The 26,015-nt window shown below is 39.8% G+C and overlaps 1 protein-coding gene across 1 annotated transcript in view; it reads left to right on the forward strand.

Annotated features, from left to right (window-relative positions):
* The window catches only part of STAB2 (stabilin 2), a 102,335-nt gene that overhangs the window by 44,854 nt on the left and 31,466 nt on the right, over positions 1–26,015 (forward strand). The window contains exons 25-45 of the mRNA XM_069973525.1: positions 20–178; positions 308–403; positions 657–752; positions 1,019–1,066; positions 1,779–1,915; positions 2,414–2,528; positions 2,685–2,762; positions 3,984–4,082; positions 4,198–4,305; positions 5,247–5,378; positions 6,291–6,419; positions 8,830–8,886; positions 8,998–9,093; positions 10,897–11,092; positions 12,635–12,730; positions 17,004–17,049; positions 18,978–19,054; positions 19,137–19,262; positions 19,905–19,978; positions 20,690–20,761; positions 21,842–21,961. Coding sequence (XP_069829626.1) covers positions 20–178; positions 308–403; positions 657–752; positions 1,019–1,066; positions 1,779–1,915; positions 2,414–2,528; positions 2,685–2,762; positions 3,984–4,082; positions 4,198–4,305; positions 5,247–5,378; positions 6,291–6,419; positions 8,830–8,886; positions 8,998–9,093; positions 10,897–11,092; positions 12,635–12,730; positions 17,004–17,049; positions 18,978–19,054; positions 19,137–19,262; positions 19,905–19,978; positions 20,690–20,761; positions 21,842–21,961 — 2,157 coding nt within the window. The remainder of the gene's footprint in view (positions 1–19; positions 179–307; positions 404–656; positions 753–1,018; positions 1,067–1,778; positions 1,916–2,413; positions 2,529–2,684; positions 2,763–3,983; positions 4,083–4,197; positions 4,306–5,246; positions 5,379–6,290; positions 6,420–8,829; positions 8,887–8,997; positions 9,094–10,896; positions 11,093–12,634; positions 12,731–17,003; positions 17,050–18,977; positions 19,055–19,136; positions 19,263–19,904; positions 19,979–20,689; positions 20,762–21,841; positions 21,962–26,015) is intronic.

The following is a 26,015-nucleotide window of genomic DNA, read 5'->3' on the forward strand; positions in this document are numbered from 1 at the left end:
CAATGACATGTATCCACAGGCTGAGTGTATACCAATAGGACCAGGAAGATTCAAGTGTGTGTGCCGTGCAGGATGGACGGGCGATGGAGTAGACTGCTCAGAGATTAATAACTGTCTTCTTGCTGAAAGAGGAGGATGCCATCCAGATGCTGACTGTTTATATATTGGTCCAGGCCAGGTAAGGAACTGATAGGGTTTCAGCCAAGGAAAGTGGCAAAGTATAAAGATTTGGCGGCAGAAGATTATCTGGCGATTGTACTATATCTAACTGCAATATGTTGCTTTGTTGTTTTTGCATTTCATGCAGAGTGACTGTGAGTGCAAGAAAGGCTTTCGAGGTGATGGCATTCAGTGTGAGCCAGTGAATTCATGCTTAGGAGAGACTGAAAAGTGTCATTTTCTGGTAGGTTTCTTACCCTCAAAATCATGTTACGTGTGGATGTTATTTGGCTTTAGTATTATACAAACCTATTCATGCTTCACAGTGAAATGTATTACTGCAAATAGTCTTCTGGTTCTGTTCTTCAGGTTTCACAAACAGTCCCAATGGTTAATCGTCCACATTTAATCCTCATGTATTCATGTACTGTATGCGGTACATCAAGCTACATAGAGAAATATTAGATAAATGCTCATTCCTTTGTTCTTTTTTATAGGCAACGTGTCAAAAAGTAGCATCTGGTTTCTGGGAGTGTGTGTGTAAGGAAGGGTATCAAGGTGATGGAAAAGTCTGCTATGGAAGTGTAGCTGATGTGAGTACTCATGTATCCACTACAGGGCTTCAGTCTGCAGAAATCACAGCAAAGTAAGATTGATGCAGTTATGATTGTAATTGATCACAGGATCTAGAAAATATCTAAAATATGTATTAATATGCCAATTTAATCAGTTTTTATTTATTTATCCTGTGTCTTTTTTCACCTATTTGTAAGGACAAGACATTTAAACATAAGTGGGGGAAAAAAACATTTATTATGTTGATGCATCCCATCATAACATGTTTTATATTTGGTCTTAGGTGATTGCATCTCTTCCAGAAGCCTCAGAATTCTATAAATATCTAAATGTAAGTTAGAGATATTGGTATGATAATGTTTTTGTAAAGCTTCATGTCTATACTATGGATCTGTACAGAGCTTGCCATGACCCATAGGGTGGTATTACACGGAACGATTATCGTTCGAAAAATCGTTAAATCGTTCGGATTTGAACGATAATCATTTCGTGTAATAGCAGGCAATGATTAAACGACCAACGAGAAATCGTTGATCATTTAATAGGATCCGGACCTATTTTTTTATCATTTGATCGTTCGCTCATCGTTCGCATATCGTTCGGTGGAATAAGAATTCACAGCTGAAACGTACGCAATAGCGACGACTAAACGACCGCAAGAACGATCATAAATAACGATCATCATTTCGTGTATTTGGGCGAACGATTTCAGGTTGTTTGCCTTAGCGGTCGTTTAAGATCGTTAATCGTTAGTCGTCGGAAAATTGCTTGGTGTAATAGTACCCATACTGTACCTCCATACATCGGTCATATAGATCTGCTAGAAAAAAGTTATAAAGTGCTTGCAGAATATTGCCCTTTTAACAATAAAATTTTAAGAAACCTCCATACCATCTATATGAAGCATTAAGTATTTGACATATAAGATATATTTGATAATTTAATACACATAATAATACAATAGACAAAAAACTTCCGAATGTGAAAAGAAGTCACATTCACCCAACTATCCACAATCATACTATCCAACTCTTCATTTTCAGGATCCAGATATAAAATCCTTGATTTCTCAGCCTAGCAATGTCACTTTGCTTGTTCCATCTCGAAGGGCATTTGACAGTATGAATAAGGAGGATAAGAATTACTGGATGAGAAAAGAGAATGCACCAACCTTAGTAAAGTAAGCAGAACCTTTTTTTATATCAGTCATTATCTTCAGCATCTGTGTCACCCTAACTTTTTTTTACTTATTGAAATGTAATGTTTTTGTCTGCAGCACAGAAAAGTAAATATACCATTTATTATAGTACTGAAAATGCATTACTGTGTACATGTTCATTTGCCTATAAAAGAAATCCTAAATCCTTGTAGTTTCACTCTGGGCACCAAACCTGATAATATCACTTTGTAGTATTCTCCTTTTTATCATCACAGACAGGATTAGGGTACATTCACACATACCTAATCTGCTGCGGATTTCACTGGAAATTGTGCAGGAAATAGAACTTAAAAAAAAAAAAAAGATGGCACATACCCATAAAGGATACATTCAGACATATTTTATCATTCTCTAAAAGAAAAGTCAATCCAGTAACAGTTTGCCTAATGTGAATTGTGCCCTCTCTGCAACATCTTTTACAGTTTGTTAATCGGAATGGTTCATGTTTTTTTTTTTTAGGCATCACATTTTGTCAGGTATCTACAGTTATGATGATATCAAGAACTTATCCTCATCTGATTTATTGGCTGCCTCTCTAAATCGTAAACTTCTTAAACTTTCTAAAGAAAATGGCGTAAGTTCCAAGATTTCATAAGTCAAACAAATACTTGGCTGCTCATGTAGTACTACAGCTTAATAGTTACCTTTAGGTGTCAATATTTCATGTGAAATACTTAAAAGCTCCTTAGTGTACTAAATGCTTTTATTGAAATTATTTCTTTTATTCCAGAATGTTACTATTGGTGGTGCCAACTTTGTTGTTGGTGATATAGTAGCTACAAATGGAGTTGTTCATCTTATTGACAAGGTAAATCTCTAGATTATTTTTATGGTAATGTATGTTTCATGGATGTCATACTGTTACTGTTGTTTTCTATAAACGTTTCCAGCCTAAAGCAGTTTGCAAATTTGAAAACAACAGACCTGGAAATATATTTTTTCTAAAGTATTACCATTAAAAAGACATTATTCACGCCTTATTCTCACATCTCGTAATCTACGGATCCGTATTTTCGTACTCAAGTTACTGCACATTGATGTCCATTGGGCTATTCAAATGATCAGTAAATGCCAAGGACGCAAACCAATGCTGGAAAAAAGGACATGTGCTAGTGCAGACCTAAATTTTGTTGTGGATTCTCTCGAAGAAATCAATGGGATCCGCTATTTTCTATGAATTGTAAACTTTTGGCATCTCTTATTCCGTAAGTTGTGTTTCTAAAAAATGGATTTACGGAAATACGAATGCACTAAAGGAAAGAAAATACTGAATGTGCGCATAAGGCCTAAGACTGGTGTTTTAATGTGCTGCTCTTAAATTGAATCCCGCCCCTGTCAGCAGTTCCAGATTTATGATATATTATTCTGTGGATGCTGGTGCAGCAGCCATATAAAGAGCCTTGAATGTAATACCAAAGCAGAGTTGTTGTTGTTTTACCATTGTTAACCAAATACTATCTCATGCTTGAAAAAAGGAACATTTCTGCTGGCAGACAATTATAGCCACATAGTGCGATGGTAGTGAAGTCGCTTATTCCTGTGCTTATAAATGGCTGCACAGTTAGGCTATGTTCACACACCATCAAAATGACAGCCACTTTTATTGGATAGCCAATTTCATGGCCAATAATGGCTGCTCTTATGGAACAACGACCGTTATTCATATAATAAATGACATTGTTATGAAATTACCGCCATTATTTGCTGTTAAATAAAGGCAGTCCAATAAAAACTGCCATCATTTTAACAATATGTGAGCATAGCCTTACAATGTGAACTTTTCCTTTTTTCCGGAGGTCATTCTAAGTCTTTGTTAGGTAAAACAACAGCTGTATTTTGATAATGACGGCCTTTAATAATCATCATTATATACAGCTGTCATTATAAAACAACGTTTATTATCTTAAAAATAATGGCCGTTATTTCACCTAAAAATACATTTTATGCATAGTCTTATGCTGTTTGTAATGATTTTAAAAAATTTTTTTTAGAGAGCTTGAAATCATGATGAGTAATATGTTTTTTTTAGGTATTGACTCCTGATCCACCTACTGCTGGGCAGATACCAGACTTCATGACCCGGCTTGATCAGATGCCGGATTACTCCATCTTCCGTGGCTATATCATTGTGAGTACCCAACTCAAATGGATCTTTTGCCTATTTCTAAACTCATTATAATTTTTACTATAACCTGGCTCATGTTGGAATATAGTGTAGTACATTGCTAATATTTTTTATGTAGGAATATCGCCTTTCAAAACTGATTGAATCTGAAGATTCCTATACAGTATTTGCACCTCATAATGATGCTATCAACAGTTATATCCGTAATAAATACCCAGCCAATGTGGTAAGTACATTTTACAGTTTGGGATTTTTTCACCATCCCTTCTAAGCTAAGTCATCTGTAATAGCACCAGATAGCTATATGTTTTCTATTCAAATAGTTTTCCATACAGCAGATACAGAGCATCTAGATAAACACATTTACACAGTAATAAGAAAGATACAATGTGCAGACGATAGATATAGAAAACATAAATTAATGGGAAATGTGATTACAAATTATGTCTCTCTGGTGCTATCTGAAAAGTAGAAGTGCTGTTTATGACAGGTTAATTGTTGGCTATGTAATTTTCACACAACATATGTAAATGTGTTCTGTTAAATGCATTCCTATATCTTGAACACTTAGGGGGACATTTATGAAGACCACCCCAAATCATCTTTGTGAATCCAGCCTGACCTGCGCTTGTTTACAGCGAAACTGCACCTGCTCCTGGTGTCGATTTCCACCATGATTTCCCGCTCATCGGGGGAGTGGTGGGGTTACAGCAGGTGTACGCCTTCACCCTGGCTTACGCTAAGGGCGATAGATGTCCCCCTTTGTGCTTGTCATACAACCCAATGTATAATTACCCTATTTCTAGTGACTTGATATAACAGCACTATAGGTTCCAAGTATAGAAAAATGTAAGCATGTATCTACACATGAAGGGGCATTTACCAAAACTGTCTAATTAGGTAACTACTATATGACTGACAGGATAAAGCTTCATAGAGTATAAGGATCAGTCTGAGCCTACTGTACACAATTACTGCATGTAAAGATTCAGGCACATACACTTGTTTTAGGGTCAGTTCAGATGTACAGACTCTGGCAGTTCACTGTCACAACATACTCGCAGCGGTTATGCTGCGAGTCTGTACGTCTGAACTGACCCTAAATGAATGTGCATAGGATGCATATAAAAACATCTGTACTGAAATGTATAGTATAATTTTATTCAGGATGAAGATACAATAAAATATCATATTATACTGGGACAAAAGCTAATGAAGAATGACATGCTTGAAGGCATGCATCGGAAAACAATGCTGGGAACTTCATTTCAAGTTGGATTTTTTATGCACGATGGCCAGGTACAGACTCAGATAATGTTTCTTTAAAGAATTTTGTAAACCTTTTTATGTAAAACAGGTTACACGTACAAGCACTTAGCACTTACATATCTTAGAGTCTGAAAGTCTGATAGCTCAACAAGAAAATTTGCATCAATTTTCTCACTAATAGAAACAATAGCACAGGATCAAAAGTCTCAGGACACCCTTTTATTTTAGAAATGAAAAGGGCAATAAAATATCTGAATACCACAGCAAGTAATGGGTGAGGAGGCCCATATTTTATCTTATGCTCAGAACATGGCCATAATCTTAAAAGCAATCTTACTGGATCAAGTGCAAGTTTTTCCGGAGCGTAAACATCACCTGCTCCCCGCTCCGGCTTGCTTTGGGGCTCCTGGCACGTCCCGCTTGGCCAATCAGTGCGCTGCGGCGGGGCAGCACACTGATTGGCTCAGCGGGACGTGAAGATGCCAGGAGCTCCGAAGCAAGCCGGAGCGGGGAGTAGGTGATGTATACGCTCCGGCAGATGGGGGGGTTAACGGGGCGGGCTGCTGACATACTCACAGCGGTAGTGTATCCTGCTGCGAGTTTGTCTGCCCATAAAAGCGCAGGGCAGGGATCCGCAGGGGATCTCGCTTTGAATTCGTAGCGAGAAATCCACTGCAGATCCGTTACGTGTGAATGCTCCTTAAAGTGTTCAATCCTGAACAACAATCAGGAACATGATATGCACAGCTATTTGACATGTTTAGTGTTGTCCATGGTGCTGAAGACAGAGCTGAAATTGCTTGATCCAAGTTTTTTATGTAACTTTCTTTAAAAATGCACCAGCATTGTTATTTCATGGAGAATACAAGTATGTTCTACATCACACATGTCAGAAGAGCTAACTAGTCACTCCAATGTGACTCCATTCTTTTTCTCCCTCAGCTTTATGTTAATGATGCTCCAGTAAACTACACCAATGCAGCAACTGACAAAGGAGTCATCCATGGAATAGGGAAAGTTTTGGAAATTCAGAAGAATAGATGTGACCTGAATGATACCACTGTTGCTCTGGTAATGATAACTAATACACTCCATAATGTGAAATTTGCTTTTGTTACTTTGTTAATATCCTAGGTACCATCTTGCTAACAAAGTAGACCAGGACTGCTGTGGCAAGCCACATAGCCATGGGTCATAGGCCACATCTGGCTGCTAAGCCACTGGTTGGAGAACACTGCTGCAGACCTTTAGATGTAAATCTAATATAAACAAACAGATCTTTATCTGTAAGGTAGTACACATTGTATGTTCTTCCCAGCACTGTGCAATGTTCCTACTTTGTAGGAGAGGTTCCTGATATGGTACTAGCCAACTGGATGATCTACATTCCTGTCTGCACTGTCTGCTTCAGTTTTAAAGGGGAACTATCAGCAGGTTAGACGACTCTAACCTGCTGATAACCCCCTATAGGGCCTGGGAAACTGAGGAGGAAGGTATGTACCTTCCTCCTCGGCGCCAATCCCACGCTGTTAGTTGGTGTAATCTGTTGCCGAGAACACTGTTAGGAGCACTGCCCCACCCCCACAGCATCCACCAGCCTGCCCATTCCATTGATTCCTCGGAGCAGAGGAAGAAGGTAAGACATATACCTTCCTCCTCAGTGTCCCTGGTATTATAGGGGGCTATCAGCAGGTTAGATTCCTCTAACCTGCTGATGGTTCCCCTTTAAGGATTTTAGGAGATGCGGTTGTCACCATCACTGGATGATATTAATGCAAAGTTCCTGCTGGTGTTGATATCATAAGAAGCATTTATTATTAGCATTATGCCTCAGACTAAAGATATAATCCAGATACAGGATTTGTCTATTAGTAATGCTCTCTGTTCTCTCCAAAATGAAAACAGACACTGGATCCTTTGTTTACATACTTTACCCTGTAACCGATGAGCTATTTAAAGCTTCCTTCAAATCTAAATTTTAAGAAATTATGTATCTAGCTGGACCTGCTCATTGTCACCTCGTAATAACTGTCTTGGTCCTGGCACAAATTAAAATGGATGAATTTATATCATGGCAACGAAAGTTTCCAGCTACACTGTCACAATGAAAATTACATACTAAATACCAAAGTATGCAACAGAGCTATTCTAATCTAACCAACCATACACTTTCGGCTCTAAAAAAAAAAAGAAAAACATTTAAAGCAACTCTGTACCCACAATCTGACCCCCCCAAACCACTTGTACCTTCAGATAGCTGCTTTTAATCCAAGATCTGTCCTGGGGTCCGTTCGGCAGGGGATGCAGTTATTGTCATAAAAACAACTTTTAATCCGGCAGCGCTGTGTCTAACGGCCGGGGCTTACATTTGTATATGCATTAGGCTGGCACACCCTCTCTGTCCTTCCTCCCCACCCTCCTCATCATTAGGAATGCTCCAGGCAGATTGCTTCCTATTCCCCAGCTGTGTGTATAATGAGCATGGTCTGGATCTTTAATACACCTGTGCAAAGCTCAAACAGCAGTAAATGTTCCTGGATCATTCCTAATGATGAGGAGGGTGGGGAGGAAGGACGGAGAGGTGGTGCCAGCCTAATGCATATACAAATGTAAGCCCTGGCCATTAGACACAGTGCTGCCGGATTAAAAGTTGTTTTTATGACAATAACTGCATCTCCTGCAAACGGACCCCAGAACAGATCTTGGATTAAAAGCAGCTATCCGAAGGTACAAGTGGTTTGGGGGGGACAGATTGTGGGTACAGAGTCGCTTTAAGGGTTCTGTTTGAGGGAAATTTATAAAGGCTTTGCGTCTGTTTTCTGGCATGAAAAGTCAGGGGACAGGATTAAATGAGAAGGGCATGGCCTCCAATGAGTGTTAGATCTATTAGAATGTACCCCAGAAAACTGGCATCAATTGTAGCTGAAATCTACTCCAGCTCCTAGCTACCATATACACACACAGACAGCCACACATGAAAACATGTATTAAGAGAATTGTGCCTCTTAATAAATTTATACCAGTTCACTCTAGGGGAGGTTTGCTTAAGACTAGCATGTAAACACTAGCCTTTGCTAAATCTGCCTATAGTTTTTTAGTTCCTTACTATTTTCTAGGAACACATGCACAACATATTACACTGAATTGAAACACAAAAAAAAAACAACTTACATAATTTGCAGTATAACTTTGCATTATGTTTAGTTCAGGGGCTCAGGGGGCTGTGGGATAGTTCCATTGGTGCTCTTTTAATTCCTATGTTATACACTGGCCCTGAGGGTCCTGCACTTGTTAGAACATAGAGGATCTGTGTTTGGTGGACTGTTCTTTTGAGCTGGGCCATGTCACAAAAGCTGTGAAAACCCTACAGATTTTAAAACAAATAACCTGTAAAGATTTTGATTTAACATTTTCTTATTTTTTTTCTCTATCTCTTTCGTTATATTCAGTGATATTCAATGTGATATAATTTTTTTTGTAGAGTAAATGTGGTGACTGCTCACTATCCCCCGTCTGTGACAAAAATATGCAGCCTATGGTAAGGAGTCTGAAATTGTCAATGCTCATCGACAGATCATTACAATACACATATGAGCCCAGATGCTTTGTGATCTTTTTCATCATTGTTTTTTGTTTGTTTGTTTTTTAGGTCAGTGCAAAAAAGGCATGCATATATACAAAATACAGCTTGGGGAAGAGATTCATCTTCATTGGATGTCAGTCCAACTGTGCTAAAACTGTCATTGTAAGTATAGCTGTTTATTACACATATATATATATATATATATACATACATACACTACCGTTTAAAAATTTGGGGTTACCCAAACAATTTTGTGTTTTCCATCAAAAGTCACACTTCTTCACCACCATACGTTGTGAAATGAATAGAAAATAGAGTCAAGATATTGACAAGGTTAGAAATGATTTGTATTTGAAATAACATTGTTTTTGCATCAAACTTTGCTTTCGTCAAAGAATCCTCCTTTTGCAGCAATTACAGCATTGCACACCTTTGGCATTCTAGCTATTAATCTGTTGAGGTAAGCTGGAGAAATTGCACCCCACGCTTCTAGAAGCAGCTCCCACAAGTTGGATTGGTTGGATGGGCACTTCTGGCGTACCATACGGTCAAGCTGCTCCCACAACAGCTCAATGGGGTTCAGATCTGGTGACTGCGCTGGCCACTCCATTACCGATAGAATACCAGCTGCCTGCTTCTGCTGTAAATAGTTCTTGCACAATTTGGAGGTGTGTTTAGGGTCATTGTCCTGTTGTAGGATGAAATTGGCTCCAATCAAGCGCTGTCCACTGGGTATGGCATGGCGTTGCAAAATTGAGTGATAGCCTTCCTTATTCAGAATCCCTTTTACCCTGTACAAATCTCCCACCTTACCAGCACCAAAGCAACCCCAGACTATCACATTACCTCCACCATGCTTAACAGATGGCGTCAGGCATTCTTCTAGCATCTTTTCATTTGTTCTGCGTCTCACAAACGTTCTTCTTTGTGATCCAAACACCTCAAACTTGGATTCATCCGTCCACAACACTTTTTTCCAGTCTTCCTCTGTCCAATGTCTGTGTTCTTTTGCCCATCTTAATCTTTTCCTTTTATTGGCCAGTCTCAGATATGGCTTTTTCTTTGCCACTCTTCCCTGAAGCCCAAAATCCTGCAGCCGCCTCTTCACTATAGATGTTGACACTGGTGTTTTGCGGGTATTATTTAATGAAGATGCCAGTTGGGGACCTGTGAGGCGTCTGTTTCTCAAACTAGAGACTCTAATGTGCTTATCTTCCTGCTTAGTTGAGCAATGCGGCCTCCCACTTCTTTTTCTACTCTGGTTAGAGTCTGTTTGTGCTGTCCTCTGAAGGTAGTAGTACACACTGTTGTAGGAAATCTTCAATTTCTTAGCAATTTCTCACATGGAATAGCCTTCATTTCTAAGCACAAGAATAGACTGTCGAGTTTCAGATGAAAGTTCTCTTTTTCTGGCCATTTTGAGCGTTTAATTGACCCCACAAATGTGATGCTCCAGAAACACAATCTGCTCAAAGGAAGGTCAGTTTTGTAGCTTCTGTAACGAGCTAGACTGCTTTCAGATGTGTGAACATGATTGCACAAGGGTTTTCTAATCATCAATTAGCCTTCTGAGCCAATGAGCAAACACATTGTACCATTAGAACACTGGAGTGATAGTTGCTGGAAATGGGCCTCTATACACCTATGTAGATATTGCACCAAAAACCAGACATTTGCAGCTAGAATAGTCATTTACCACATTAGCAATGTATAGAGTGTATTTCTTTAAAGTTAGGACTAGTTTAAAGTTATCTTCATTGAAAAGTACAGTGCTTTTCCTTCGAAAATAAGGACATTTCAATGTGACCCCAAACTTTTGAACGGTAGTGTATATATCCTCAATATTTCTAAATATCATATAAACAAAACAAACAAAATTGTAAAATTGTACACACCTCTTTATTGCTTAGTAAGAGTTAATAAAGAATATGTTCTAGGAATTGCTAATCATATGCTTTTTTTTAGACCAAAGAGTGTTGTTCAGGATTCTTTGGTCAGCAATGTCTATCCTGTCCTGGAAAAGCTGGAAATCCATGTTTTGGCAATGGAGTATGCATGGATGGGGTTAATGGCACTGGAGTGTGCCAGTGTGAAGAGGGATATACTGGAACTGCTTGTGAAACCTGTGTTAAAGGAAAATATGGAACACGCTGTGATCAAGGTACTCCCATTAGGACTGCACTAGGAAAAAATAATTGAATAAAGTCTATACAATGACTTTTTTACCTTCCCCAAAAAGATAAAAAAATTATGCACTGAAAAGATAATTCTGTGTGTACTATTAAATAAAATTTTTCAGCATTATTGAAATGTGGCATATTAATACTGATAATTTAGACGTGGCCATATTTTATAACCATGAAATCAAATTTTTATGTTACATTGTTAAGTTAGGGAATTTTGAATAGATAGCACATGTGGCACACAGAGGACATGAGGCACACAGAATGCTTATTTTTCCAAACAATCATTTAGCTATAGGAGCCCCAGTTAGTTACTTGTTGCACTTGCCATTTCTTCATACATGACCAACACTGCCCCTCTTCCTTCCACGCTCTCTCTAGACAAAACAAAGGGCGACAGCGCTCCATAGCGAGGATCAGAAGGACAAGATGTGAAGGGGTATGGGGTGCACGGCAACCCTCACCTGGTGTGGTTGTGCAAATATGGAGGCACAACACTCTGAAACATATAGATCACGGACCGTAGCCACTCCCGATATCCAAAGGAACAAACGACAGAAACACCTCCAACACCAAAATACACGGATCATGGGGCGCAGGTCCAACATAGAAATCACAGCCTCCTGTATAGCATGTCCCTTTTTCTGCTCTGCAGGAGGTGTCAGGTGATAATGACACCTCCTGCAGAGCAGAAAAAGGGACATGCTATACAGGAGGCTGTGATTTCTATGTTGGACCTGCGCCCCATGATCCGTGTATTTTGGTGTTGGAGGTGTTTCTGACGCTCTCTCTAGAGTGTATTTTCAGAGCCAAATCAAGATTGGTGCTGGCCCTTCCAAGTAGCAGTATAATATAGTGTGTAGACCTTATACTGGACATGTATTAAAGTATGTATAAGGACATAGTCTAATCATTTGTTTGCCCCAAACATAAGCATAGACAGGGATATGTCCATCTTCCACTTCCTATTCTCACCACTCATCCTAAAGCTGGAATTTTCTGCTCTGTCTGTGATGATAAGGCGAATGCTGCTGTAAATTGATCTGTACATCATTACAATAAAAAGGTCCCACCAGTAGATAGGGATGTAGAGAAGACGATAGATGAAGCTATCTGAAGCTATATATGGTGAAGCTATATATAAGCCACACTTACGAGGAGCAGTAAGCCACACAGCAGCCATCAGCAGTGCCCACCAGAGAGGAGAGGTTGTTGCAGTCCAGTAAAGGAGGAGGAACGAAGGGAGGGGGGCAGGACTAGGGACGTATCTGAGAATCCGTACTAAGATGTTGCTTAGGCACAGTACAGATTTCCAGGGGGGCAGGACAGGATTGAACAACACAGAGGCAAACACAGCACTGAGGGGACATTCAGCTAAATGTATTTCAATAACAGTTCTGTTTAGCTTATTCCGTTTAGTCTTAACCAAATGGCAGAGGCAATAATCCCAGTATTGTACAAGTGCTGATTATATATTGTACTGCTACTTATGCTAATGAGAAATTTCTTATTGTGTTTAGAATGTACTTGTGTCAACGGAAAATGCAGCGAGGGAATTACTGGAGATGGGACTTGTCAATGTGACATTAACTGGAGAGGTGTTAAATGTGACACAGGTAAGTTCAGCTGTCAACCTTGTGACCTAATGGTCTACAATATTATATTCAAGATGTATAGGCCATGTATTATGTATATCAACTGAGAATGGGAGTACTTATTGAAATTTGTCCTTGGCTGTGTTCGAACATGTCAATTATCAGGGGGTAGTTTTTTACCTTATGGAGACTGCCAGTCGGCATGGAGGATCCAACAGGCTAGGCAATGCCCCAGAAAAACGCATATGCTAATCTGGAGGGGAGGTAATTTGTGTAATATATCAGTATTTCCCATATATACAGTGAAGATTGCTCAATCTTCTACAGGGGTGATCTTCTTAAAGTGTCACTGTGTCTCTTAAACCAACAGTAGATGGGAAATAAAGCAAGTTTGCAATTTACATTTTTTTAAGTTATTATGGAAAACACAGAACTTCCTGTTTTCTGACTTAAAAAAAAAAAAAGTCTAAATACAGGAAGTTCTGTGTATACCAGGTCATCTACCTTCTCACAGAGAAGGCCGTTGTGATTGATGGACACATTGACCTGTACAGAGAGTCACGGGATAGACTTCATGTGTTTAGTCTCTTTTTTTTTAACCAGCACTAAACTAAAAAGCTTGGACCTGGATTTCTGGTAAGTATAGATTTGTTATAGCATAATAACTAAAAAAAATAATGAATGTTAATTGCAAACTTGCTTTATTTCACATCTTTAGACTTATAAAGACTTATACTTAGAAAGTTATAACCACAAGTACACTTTAAAGAAAATGTGTACTAAAATCTAAAAAATGGACTGAAAAACCATCAAATAAGAGTAAGAAGGTGGTCTTCTCAAAGAGATGGGCTTTTAAAAAGATTTCACTGTATTTGGCACACACCCCAAGGTAGATTTGGATTTTTCAAATCCTTGATAGAAACTTTTAAAGTTTTTGTTATAACCAAAACATGTCTATAAAGATAAACTTAGTTAAATGGTTCAGATAGACAATGTGCTGGTTATTGTCCATCTGACGGGAGATAAGACATTTCCCTATTGACTAGACGAGCTAACTGTCTAATGTGTATGGGGATCTCTGACTCTCCCTCAACTGATAGGTTTAGGGGAGAGATTAATGGGGCATGTTAGATTTTAACTGCTTGATCCTTTCGTTGTGAGGAGTCTGGTAGTGGCTTACCTCCTTTCCTCCCATTCAGAACACATCAACACTGGCCCAGTTCACAAATTAATGTGTATGGGGTGAATGGGAGAGACAACTGTCAGCCAAAAACTTATGAAGGAGTGTAGCCAGCTATACTCTCCATGCATGGTGACCCATTTGATCCATATGGGGAAGCAGTTCACTGAATTAAATTTGTAGCCTTTGGTTGAAAGACCACATCAGAAAAACTTAAAGTATGGTAGGAGGAACACCACTGCTGTGTGTGCTTTAAATAGTTACCATAAGATGAATGGTGCTTGAATCTGAATTAGACACCTGGCACAATATTCCCCAATTGCTTTCATGAATCAAGGAAACAGTGACTATATGAGTATCTTGGCCCTAAAGTAAGAAACATTTCCACTCCACTCTGATCAAACAGAATTTTGGCAAGTTCTTCAGTCAACTTCTCTAAGACCCATCCATTTAGTCTTGTGAGCTAAATAAAGAGACACTGGCACGTTGGCAAGGATTTGCTGCTGACAAGAATTTTATGACTGACCAACTTCCATTACTGTGGTTCCTTTGTAGAGATATTACAGCACAGGAATAGCAGCTCACACTACATACCTGTGTATTTCAGGCTCCAGACTAATAACGTTGAATAAATGCAATGTTTTGTTTTTGTAACAATAGCCTCTCAACCTCAACTGATATACAATTCCCAAATGTTCTTGTAATCTATCTAACTATTCATCTCTCTATCTGGAATGTATTTTGGGGTAATTAACCCCTAGACAACCCTGGACGTAGGGTTACGTCATGGAAGTCTGTCCCCAGACGACCCATGACGTAACCCTACGTCCTGGGTGTTTCTCCGGCTATGAAGCGCGCTCCGGAGCGGAGCGCGCTTCATAGGAGGTGGGGGCCGGCTGCAGTGAGCAGCCGGGACCTCACCGGTAATGACACGCTGCAGCGATCGCGTGTCATTAACCCCTTAAACGCGTGTCATTAACCCCTTAAACGCGCGACCGCGGCGTTTAAGTGCAAGTGACAGGGGGAGTCCCCTGTCACTTACCGATCGGGACCCCCGCAGTGTGACTGCGGGGGTCCCGATCGTTGAAACGGACCGCCGGAGGTCTCTTACCTGCCTCCGTGCGGTCCGATCGGCGATCTGCTGCACTGAGGCTCAATGAGCAGATCGCCGATAACACTGATCAATGCTATGCCTATGGCATAGCAATGGTCAGTGTAAAAATCAAAGTACTGTATGTAGAAGTCCCCCAAAGGGACTTCAAATGTGTAAAAAAAAAAAAGTTCAAAACACTATTACACTACCCCAAAACCCCTCCCCCAATAGAAGTTGAAATCACCCCCCTTTCCCATAATATAAATAAAACATATAAAAATAAATAAATAGATAAACATATAATATACCGTAGCGTGCGTAATTGTCCGATCTATTAAAATATAACAAGCGTCATTGCGAACGGCGAACGGCGTACACGAAAAGAGGGGAAAAAGTGCGCAGATTACCGATTGTATGTTACATTATATATTAAAAAAAATCAATAAAAAGTGATCAAAACGTCCGATCTTCACAAATATGGTATTAATAAAAACTAGAGATCATGGCGGGAAAAATGACACCCCATTAAGCCCCGTAGGTGAAAAAATAAAACCGTTATAAGTGTCACAATAGGCCCATTTTATTAATATTTAATTGCCAAAAAAAAGGATTTAATAAAAAAAATATATATAACATTAGAGAATCTGTGTAAACCTGCATATGGTTGTGTTCGGGCTGACCTATAGAATAATTGTATCATGTCGCTGTTACCATATAGTGCATTACGTAGACACAGGAACCCCCCAAACGTTACCATATTGCATTCTTTTTTACGATTTCACCTATTTATATCTTCATAAATAATATATTTGGAATTCCATCATACATGTTATGGTAAAATGAATGAATGACGCCATTACAAAGTACAACTATTCCTGTAACAAACAAGCACTTACATGGCTTGTAGATAGAAAACTGAGAGTGCTAGAGCTCTTAGAAGGGGGGGAGGGAAAAACGAAAACACTAAGATCAAAATTTGCACTGTCCACTGGGTCATTTTGGGCCTGGTCCTCAAAGGGTTAAAAAACATTGGGTGGATTTATCAAGACCGCATGCCTCTATTCAATAACAGGGCATCCAATCTTTGTTCCTCCATTAATTATCATGCAGTTGCATTGACAAGTCTTGAGGAATTGGCTGCCATGTGATCCCTGGCTTCTAACTCTTACTATGTCATGTTGTCTTGCTTTACATTCCTCTTTGCTTACCTTAGAGGAAAATATGTTCATAACTAATCCTGTTGGTATTGTCATTCTCACATGTGCCAGGCAGCGGCTGCCAAGGCTCATATAAAAATGGGATGCATCAAAAGAGGTATAGATGTGAAAGATGAGAACATAGTTTTTCTCTTTATACATCACTGGTCAGACCACATATAGAATACTGTGTACAGTTTTGGGCACCAGTATATAAAGACCCTATTACACACACAGATTACCTAATAGATTTGCCAGATTATTGAAGCCAAACCCAGGGTAAATGAAAACACAATGGGTGAATTTATCAAGGCCGCACACCTCTATATAATTCCAGGGCATGCAAGAAGAGATTCTTTACTAGAGCATAGGAACATAATTAATAGTACACTATGGGGAAGATTTATCAAACATGGTGTAAAGTGAAACTGGCTCAGTTGCCCCTAGCAACCAATCAGATTCCACCTTTTATTTTCCAAAAGAGTCTATGAGGAATGAAAAGTGGAATCTGATTGGTTGCTAGGGGCAACTGAGCCAGTTTTACTTTACACCATGTTTGATAACTCTCCCCCTATATGTTCTAAAGCTGTTAGGATTGTCTGTTAATAAATTTGTTGACTGTTTCCAGTGATAAAGTATATAATTACATACCTGATAATATACTGAGTACAATAGGGAGAATGAAAGTAGTAGAATTACCTATTGGATTGTAGCTCTGTATAATGCAAATTGTAAGAATGCATTTATTGATGAAAATACCCCTATATTTAATACTTTAAAAAAAAACATGTTATATTTAATTGTTGTCTTTTTTATATTTTTCAGTTATCACAGAAGATAAATGCAACAAAATCTGCCACACCAGTGCCAAGTATGTACTTTCCTGCCTATTGTGAAACTGACTGAATGAAAGTTATACACACAGCAGTTAAAATATGAAAACCCTTGGTTTACATATCATCTTTGTCAGATTCAGGTCACATTACTAATATGATAAAGCCAAGGCAGCTATGCTGCTTAGATGGAAACTACAACCAATCAGATTCCACTTTTCATTCCTCACAGACTCTATTGGAAAATGAAAGGTGGGATGTAATTGGTTGCTAGGGGCAACTGAGCCAGTTTCACTTTACACCATGTTTGATAAATCTCCCCCAATGTACTGTGGAATGGAGTTTGGAGCTCCTGGCAGTATAATAATGCACGATACTGGAATTCCAAACCCCGTTCCGTAGCATACAGTGTATTTGCAGTCTGTGCACAGAATTTAGGAATAAGGCCTAAGGCTGTGTTTAATCTACATAGGAAACTCCATTTGAGGCCTCTGTCAAAGTCTGTTTGCTCCACAAACAGACTGTCTTTGCACAATAGACACCAATGGATCAGCAGATTCTATTGACTTTAATGGGGTCTGTCAGGTTTATGTCTCTTTCGATTTTTATAGCAACATTTGTACTGAAAGTAATATTGCTTACTAAATTAATAAATTCTGTGACAGAACACCCCTAACAGAGCCCCAATACAAATGTGACCATATCCTAAAACTTAGTGTATACGTCTAATAACTTTATTCCAACCATGTATGCACCAGAAAGTTTGTGGAAGTCCTTTTTAACCTGGTCTGGGCATAAATTAGCTCCAATGCCTGAGTTTGCTAATTATATATTGCCATCTTTAACTCTAAAATATTCTTGGGAGCCACTTTCAACTCAGAAATGAAAGAAATACATATTAATGAAACATACAATTGCTAATTTGCATAATAAAGTGACATTTGGCTCTCAGTAGAGCTGCAGGCTGCCTATTTAATCACAGATTGGTGCGTACCAAAGAAAATAGGTATTGTACCATCCAAATAGGAACAGCTCAGGGGATAGGATTTATTTACAGCATAGCTGCCAACATTTAAATTTTTTTCCAGGGAAACTTAGGTGTTAAAAAGGGGCGTGACTTATTGTGGGTGTGGTCTCAAAATTGGGTATGGGTTCAAAATTTTCCAGTTAGAATTTACAGTCAGAACAACACACAAGGAGCATTACACACCCCAGTATTAGGTCCCCAGTATATTACACACCCCACTCAGAGCACCTTGAGAAATAGCACTCTACTGACTGACTGTATATACTGGTAGTTTGCACCCATATGATGCAGCTGCACCCCATATCATCATACTACTACCCCCTTCATCCTTCTGCCCCTCCACCATCAAATTACTACCCCTTCATCATCCTCCTGCCCTTCCATCATCATACTACTACCCCTTTATCCTCCTGCCCTTTCATCATCATAGTGCTACCTCTCTTATCCTCCTTCCCCCCTCCATCATCATACTACTACCCCTCTCATCCTCCTGCCCCTACATCATCATACTACTTCCACCTTAATCGTTCTCCTGTCCCTTCATCATCATACCAGTACCCCCTTGAGCATCCTCTTGTCCTTTCATCTATATTTTAAACAAAAAAAAGGTATACTTACCTCACCAGTATGGTTCCTCTATTCTCCCAGGGACTCCTCTCCCTGCTCTGCATGAGTGACATGACTCGCGCTTGAAGGGGGCGGGCGAAGCTTCCCGGGACATGGTTTTGACGGGGCTGTCTCCTCAGAATTGGGACAGTCCCAGCAAAACCGGGATTGTTGGCAACTGTGCTACAGTATTGTCAGTATGGTAGTTTTATTGTATCAGGTGTATGTTATCATTACTTTTGGTCTTATTCCAAGACCCAGAGCTAAGGATACAAAGACATTGCTTGGGGGTCATATCTGCTACAGCTCTCATATTTATATCTGTTTCTTCAGCTGTCTTACTAAAGCAGAAGGTACTGCTTACTGTCAGTGTGCCTCTGGATTTGAAGGCAATGGCACAGTGTGCACAGGTAATATCTACATATATGACTAACATATATTCCTCACCTACCTCCATTCATGTAACGTCATTTATTATGTAATACATTTCAGCTATTGATGCTTGTGCAGTGAACAGTGGGGGTTGCTCAGTAAATGCAGAATGTCGGAAAACAACTCCCGGAAACCGGATTTGTGTTTGTAATGCAGGCTATACTGGAGATGGCATAGTTTGCCTGGGTATGTATTTTTTTTTTTATTGGAACATACTAATCTGTTCTTTTTGGATCCATATCCAAATATATCCAAAGTTTTCTAGTTTCAGAGAAAAAAAATAACCAAAAATTTTATAAAATGACACACATAAAAAAGAATACAATATATTTTATTATCTTACAGATCCAGTGCTGATACTCTGGTGGTCTCCTGCTGGTCTTTGTTTACAATCTGGTAGCCATGATGTACAATATTGACAGATTACCACTGAAGCCATGGATTAGTTGCAGTGGTCATGTGCTCTATTACTGGCATCAGAAACGGACAGATTGTAAACAAAGGAATGGAAGGACAACCAGGGTATGTGTGTTGCAACAGAGGTGACTGTTGTTTTTTCCCCTCAGGAACTAGAAACCCCTTTAAAGGAGATTTTTAATGCCTAAAGTAAAGGCAGTATAAAATATACTGCTTCTTTATCAATAGTTGCCACTCGAATTGCAGTCTAGTGCTCCAGCAACAAGATGTTAAAAATGCTGCTTACTTTTGCTTCTACAGCCTCTGCTGTTTGCTCTTTCTTTTTATACATATGCATGAAAATAGCTTAAAAGCATTTAAACATTATTTGTTGTGTGTAGTATTAGTGTTTATCTGGTTGTTTTTCTACAGAGATTGATCCATGTGTTGTGAATAATGGTGGTTGTGATCAATTAGCTGAGTGCACCAAAACCGGTCCAAACAAGGTAAAGTGTAGCCAAGAATTGTCTATTTTTTATCATAGTATTATCAGTAGTACATTACAGTATATAGAAGATCCAAGGGTATCATAGAAGGTGCTATGACTGTCCAAGATATAGGGAGCCTATCCAATGTTAACATATTCCAGGTAAAGGGAACCTGGAGCATTAAACATGCAGTTCTGTCTTCGGATATCCATGTATGATGCAGTATAGGCACAGCATATATATATATATATATATATGTGTGTGTGTGTGTGTGTTTAACAGATATATTTGCATAAGGCACCATACTTTGGAATGGCTAAAAAAGATGTTGTGGGAAGCCATAGCCTTTCAATACCTCTTTAAATTGTTGTGTTAGTAACTTTTCACACAGTTCTAGTTAGGATTTTTTTTTATATTTTTCATAAAACATCAGAAATTTCTGCCTCAGTGTGTCAATGGGATGCCTCACGCGTCTCTGCTCTCCCCTAAAAGAATTGACTTGTCAGTTTTTTGAGCGGAAAGCAGCGGACACAACAAGGAAGGCTGGATCTCGTGGCGGGGGCTCTGCTGCAGAATTCCACTTGTTTTTCTCAGTGTGAACATACCCTTAAAAGAAATATAACTGATATAGACCAAATATGTGTTACCCAGCATGCAGATAACTGAAACAATTCTCAGTTAAGTGGAATTATGTCTAATGTCAACCATATTTGTGCACTTTGTCTCTAGTCTGTCTGTAACTGTTTGCAAGGATACAGTGGAGATGGTAAAAAGTGCAGTCCTATTAACCCATGCATAACTGTAAGTATTCTGCTTGATTTATTTGCAATTTTTGGAGTACTTAAAGCATTAACAGTGGTACCTTGGTTCTCAAACTGCTCTAAACTCTCATTTTCACAAAAATTTTGCTTCAGAACTAATTTACTTGTTTGGCACCTAGTCTGTCAATCCTGTATAAGGCTGGGTACACAGCAATTGCTGGTCTAGTAATCTCCATGTTGCACACTCCCTATTGTGCAACCCCTTCGTTCATACAAGTGAATGGTGTCACACTGCAACCCATAGGCAGCCGTGACCACAGCCTCACAACCCTGGGTGGGTTTTCTGTGAATGCTAGTTTGTTGTTGCAGTCAGCTGTGAGTAAAATGTGATCCAAATTACTTGCTGTACTACAATACACCACAGGTCGCACTGACATTGTGCAGGTGCTGTCAACAGAAGGTTTTATAAATCTGACCTATCCTGTAAATAATAATATTAATAAAGTGATGCCATGGCACATGGGGCATCAGAAGGGTGATAAAGTTAAAAGATTATTGTTAGAGTGCAGTGATGCACTCTGCCCCATCAGAAATTAGGCTACTAAAGTTGCTCATATTAGTAGTCCATATCTAAAAATGGACATCTTTGTGAAGTAAAAAAAAAAAAAATAGAGTACGAATAGTTTTTGTGCAGGTTTTGGTGCCTTTTTATGCGGTTTTACTGAGCCAAACACTGAATTTCCTTCATACATTCCACTTTTCCCTTTTGGACCCAGTCATTCATTTGGTTCAAAAAACTGCATCACAAACTTCATATGTGTATTGACCCTTAAAAATAAACTATGTATATCTCATCTGTCAAGACGGGGCCATGGTGTAGACATGTGAGGTATCATAATATAAATGCTGCATTAGGAAACCTTCCTTTGGTTAGATATTCTTCACTTCCTCCTTTGCCACAGTTCTTGGCAGTACTTGTATCTATGACAATTATATTGACCTTTATATTATTCAGTGTTAGGATAGAAGAACTTGGTAAATACAGCAGCGCTGAATTATTTATCAGTGACAATATTTTAAATGTGTCCTCATATGTATTAATCTATACTTTGTTTTTCAGAAAAATGGTGGTTGTAGTGAATATGCCACATGCAATCATACTGGTCCAGCAGAACGAACCTGTACTTGCAAGTCTAGCTATGTTGGAGATGGGGTCATTTGTAGAGGCAACATCTATGAGGTACTATTATATAGAAAAGTAAAAATGAGACAGTTTACTAAGCAAAGAGAAGTGTAGGTAATGAATCTTTAAAAAAAAAAAAAAAACTGGTCTAGTATGTGCTGAAGTCTAGTTTATGCTTGCCAAGAGTACATTACGTAAGGAAATGCAATCTGACTTACATTGGGAAGGAAATTGCAGATATGTGGCCAGCCAACCTAGAAAAAGATAGCTTGCCCCACTCGTGAATTCAGCATCTCATGTCTACAAGGCAGGCTGATAAAAACGATAAGATAAAACAATCTGTTATTGTATTTTGTGGTTCCATACTACTTAAAGGGGTTGGCCACTTTATAGTAAAATTGTTCAGTGTACAGTATTACTAAGTGCACTGACAGCACTTACCTATACAGCTCCCTGTGTGCCTCATACAGTTAAAATCAGACACCCTTCCTCCAGGCTGTGCTACCCTGCATTGTGATCCATAAAATGGCCGACATGGAGGAGCATGTGACCATGCTCCGCCCCTAGTGTTCTGCATTGGCAAATACAGGCTCAGTGGTGGACACTGGGGGCGGGGCATGGTCACATGCTCCTCCATGTTGGCCATCTTATGGACAGACTTACACAAAGTAGGACAGCCCAGCCTGGAGGGAGTCTGATTTTATCCCTATGGGGTACAGGGGGAGCTGCTGTCAGTGAGTAATATGAATACACTTACTTATACTACACACAAGACAATTTTACTATAAAGTGTCCAATCCCTTTGTCTGATGATTCATTTTTAAAAGGAATCAGACTGGCTTAAAAAAAGGCATATTTACCTGCCTGATGTCCACTACTGCTGTTTGGAGGGTGTCCAGTACCCAGTGGCGTCGCTAGGCAGTTTTATCCGGGGCTCCTGCCCCGGATAAAATGCCTGCTGCCCCGAATGTTTTCTCCCCCTGCATCTCCTATAGACTGTCAGTGAGTGAGTGCACTCCTGTCCCCTGCAGTCAGAGTCAGTGTGTGCCGGTGCAAGCTGTTATCTGACTGGGCCCTGGTTCAGGCACTTACCCAGTCAGATGCCAGCCAGTGCGGGCACACTGTACACTGAATGTGACTGTCCTGGCCCTGCAGCAGGATGTGCAGCAGTCAGTGAGTGCAAGCTGTCATCTGATGGGGCTCTTACCTTACCCAGTCAGATGACAGCCAGTGCGGGGCCCCTGCTCCTGGAGAGGCCCAGTAGGCTGCCTCATGCTGTAGTCTGGGATCCTGCTCCCTCCACATAATATGTTTCCTGCTTTCCTCTGCTGTCGGGAGGAGGGGGAGGGGCGGGAGGACACAGGAGAGCCGGGGCCGTGAGGAAGAGGGAGGCTGGACAGGAGCTGAGGACAAAAGTAAGTGTCTATGTGAGTGTGTGTGCCTGCCTGCCTGTCCGTGTATGAGAACTGTGGATGTCTCTATGCAGTGTGCAAGTGTATGTGTGTAAAGTGTGCTTATGTATGTAAGGTGCACAGTGTGTGTAGTAAACGTGTAAAGGATGTATGAATGCATGTACAGTATATGATATATGAGCAGTAAGTGTATGCATGTACAGTATACGATATATGAGCAGTAAGTGTATGCATGTACAGTATATGATATATGAGCAGTAAGTGTATGCATGTACAGTATACGATATATGAGCAGTAAGTGTATGCATGTACAGTATACGATATATGAGCAGTAACAGTAAGTGTATGCATGTACAGTATATGATATACGAGCAGTAAGTGTATGCATGTACAGTATATGATATATGAGCAGTAAGTGTATGCATGTACAGTATATGATATATGAGCAGTAAGTGTATGCATGTACAGTATACGATATATGAGCAGTAACAGTAAGTGTATGCATGTACAGTATATGATATATGAGCAGTAAGTGTATGCATGTACAGTATATGATATATGAGCAGTAAGTGTATGCATGTACAGTATATGATATATGAGCAGTAAGTGTATGCATGTACAGTATACGATATATGAGCAGTAAGTGTATGCTTGTACAGTATATGATATATGAGCAGTAAGTGTATGCATGTACAGTATATGATATATGAGCAGTAAGTGTATGCATGTACAGTATACGATATATGAGCAGTAACAGTAAGTGTATGCATGTACAGTATATGATATATGAGCAGTAAGTGTATGCATGTACAGTATATGATATATGAGCAGTAAGTGTATGCATGTACAGTATACGATATATGAGCAGTAAGTGTATGCATGTACAGTATATCATATATGAGCAGTAAGTGTATGCATGTACAGTATATCATATATGAGCAGTAAGTGTATGCATGTACAGTATATCATATATGAGCAGTAAGTGTATGCATGTACAGTATATGATATATGAGCAGTAAGTGTATGCATGTACAGTATACGATATATGAGCAGTAAGTGTATGCATGTACAGTATACGATATATGAGCAGTAAGTGTATGCATGTACAGTATACGATATATGAGCAGTAAGTGTATGCATGTACAGTATATGATATATGAGCAGTAAGTGTATGCATGTACAGTATATGATATATGAGCAGTAAGTGTATGCATGTACAGTATACGATATATGAGCAGTAAGTGTATGCATGTACAGTATACGATATATGAGCAGTAAGTGTATGCATGTACAGTATATGATATATGAGCAGTAAGTGTATGCATGTACAGTATATGATATATGAGCAGTAAGTGTATGCATGTACAGTATACGATATATGAGCAGTAAGTGTATGCATGTACAGTATACGATATATGAGCAGTAAGTGTATGCATGTACAGTATACGATATATAAGCAGTAAGTGTATGCATGTACAGTATACGATATATGAGCAGTAAGTGTATGCATGTACAGTGTGTGCATATGGTGTATGCATATGTGTACAGTATGTGTATGTGATATATGTGCAGTATGTGTATATGATGTATGTATATGGTGTATGTGTGTATATGATGTATAGAGTGTATGCATGTACAGTGTTAGTGTATATGATATATGTATATGGTGTATGCATGTATAGTATGTGTGTAAGTATGTGATGTATGTGCAGTGTGTTTAGGGTGTGTGTGTATGCATATGGGGTGTATATGATGTATGCACAGGGGGACTACCAGCAGGGGATATTAAACCACCTTTGATGGCGGCCAGATGGGGGTGGCCGCTAGGTGAGGTAATGTGTATGTGTGGAGGATGGCCGCCAAATGAGGTAGTGTGTGTGTGGGGTGGGGGGGTGGGGGGTGTCAGCCAGGTGGGGTAGTGTGTGTGTATGTGTCAGGTGGGGTAGTATGTGTGTGGGTCAGGTGGGGTAGTGTGTGTGTATGGGTCAGGTGGGGTAGTGTGTGTGTGTGTGTGTATGAGTCAGGTGGGGTAGTGTGTGTGTATGAGTCAGGTGGGGTAGTGTGTGTGTGTGTATGGGTCAGGTGGGGTAGTGTGTGTGTGGGTCAGGTGGGGTAGTGTGTGTGTGTATGGGTCAGGTGGGGTAGTGTGTGTGTGTGTGTGTGTTTGTATGGGTCAGGTGGGGTAGTGTGTGTATGGGTCAGGTGGGGTAGTGTGTGTGTATGAGTCAGGTGGGGTAGTGTGTGTGTGTGTTTGTATGTATGGGTCAGGTGGGGTAGTGTGTATGGGTCAGGTGGGGTAGTGTGTGTGTATGGGTCAGGTGGGGTAGTGTGTGTGTATGGGTCAGGTGGGGTAGTGTGTGTGTGTTTGTATGGGTCAGGTGGGGTAGTGTGTGTATGTGTCAGGTGGGGTAGTGTGTGTATGTGTCAGGTGGGGTAGTGTGTGTGTATGGGTCAGGTGGGGTAGTGTGTGTGTGTATGAGTCAGGTGGGGTAGTGTGTGTGTGTGTGTGTGTATGAGTCAGGTGGGGTAGTGTGTGTGTGTTTGTATGGGTCAGGTGGGGTAGGGTGTGTGTGGGTCAGGTGGGGTAGTGTGTGTGTGGGTCAGGTGGGGTAGTGTGTGTGTATGGGTTAGGTGGGGTAGTGTGTGTGTATGGGTTAGGTGGGGGTAGTGTGTGTGTGTGTGGGGGGGGGGTTACTGCA

The sequence above is a fragment of the Dendropsophus ebraccatus genome, chromosome 1 (genome assembly GCF_027789765.1).
Source record: "Dendropsophus ebraccatus isolate aDenEbr1 chromosome 1, aDenEbr1.pat, whole genome shotgun sequence".
NCBI lineage: Eukaryota > Metazoa > Chordata > Amphibia > Anura > Hylidae > Dendropsophus > Dendropsophus ebraccatus.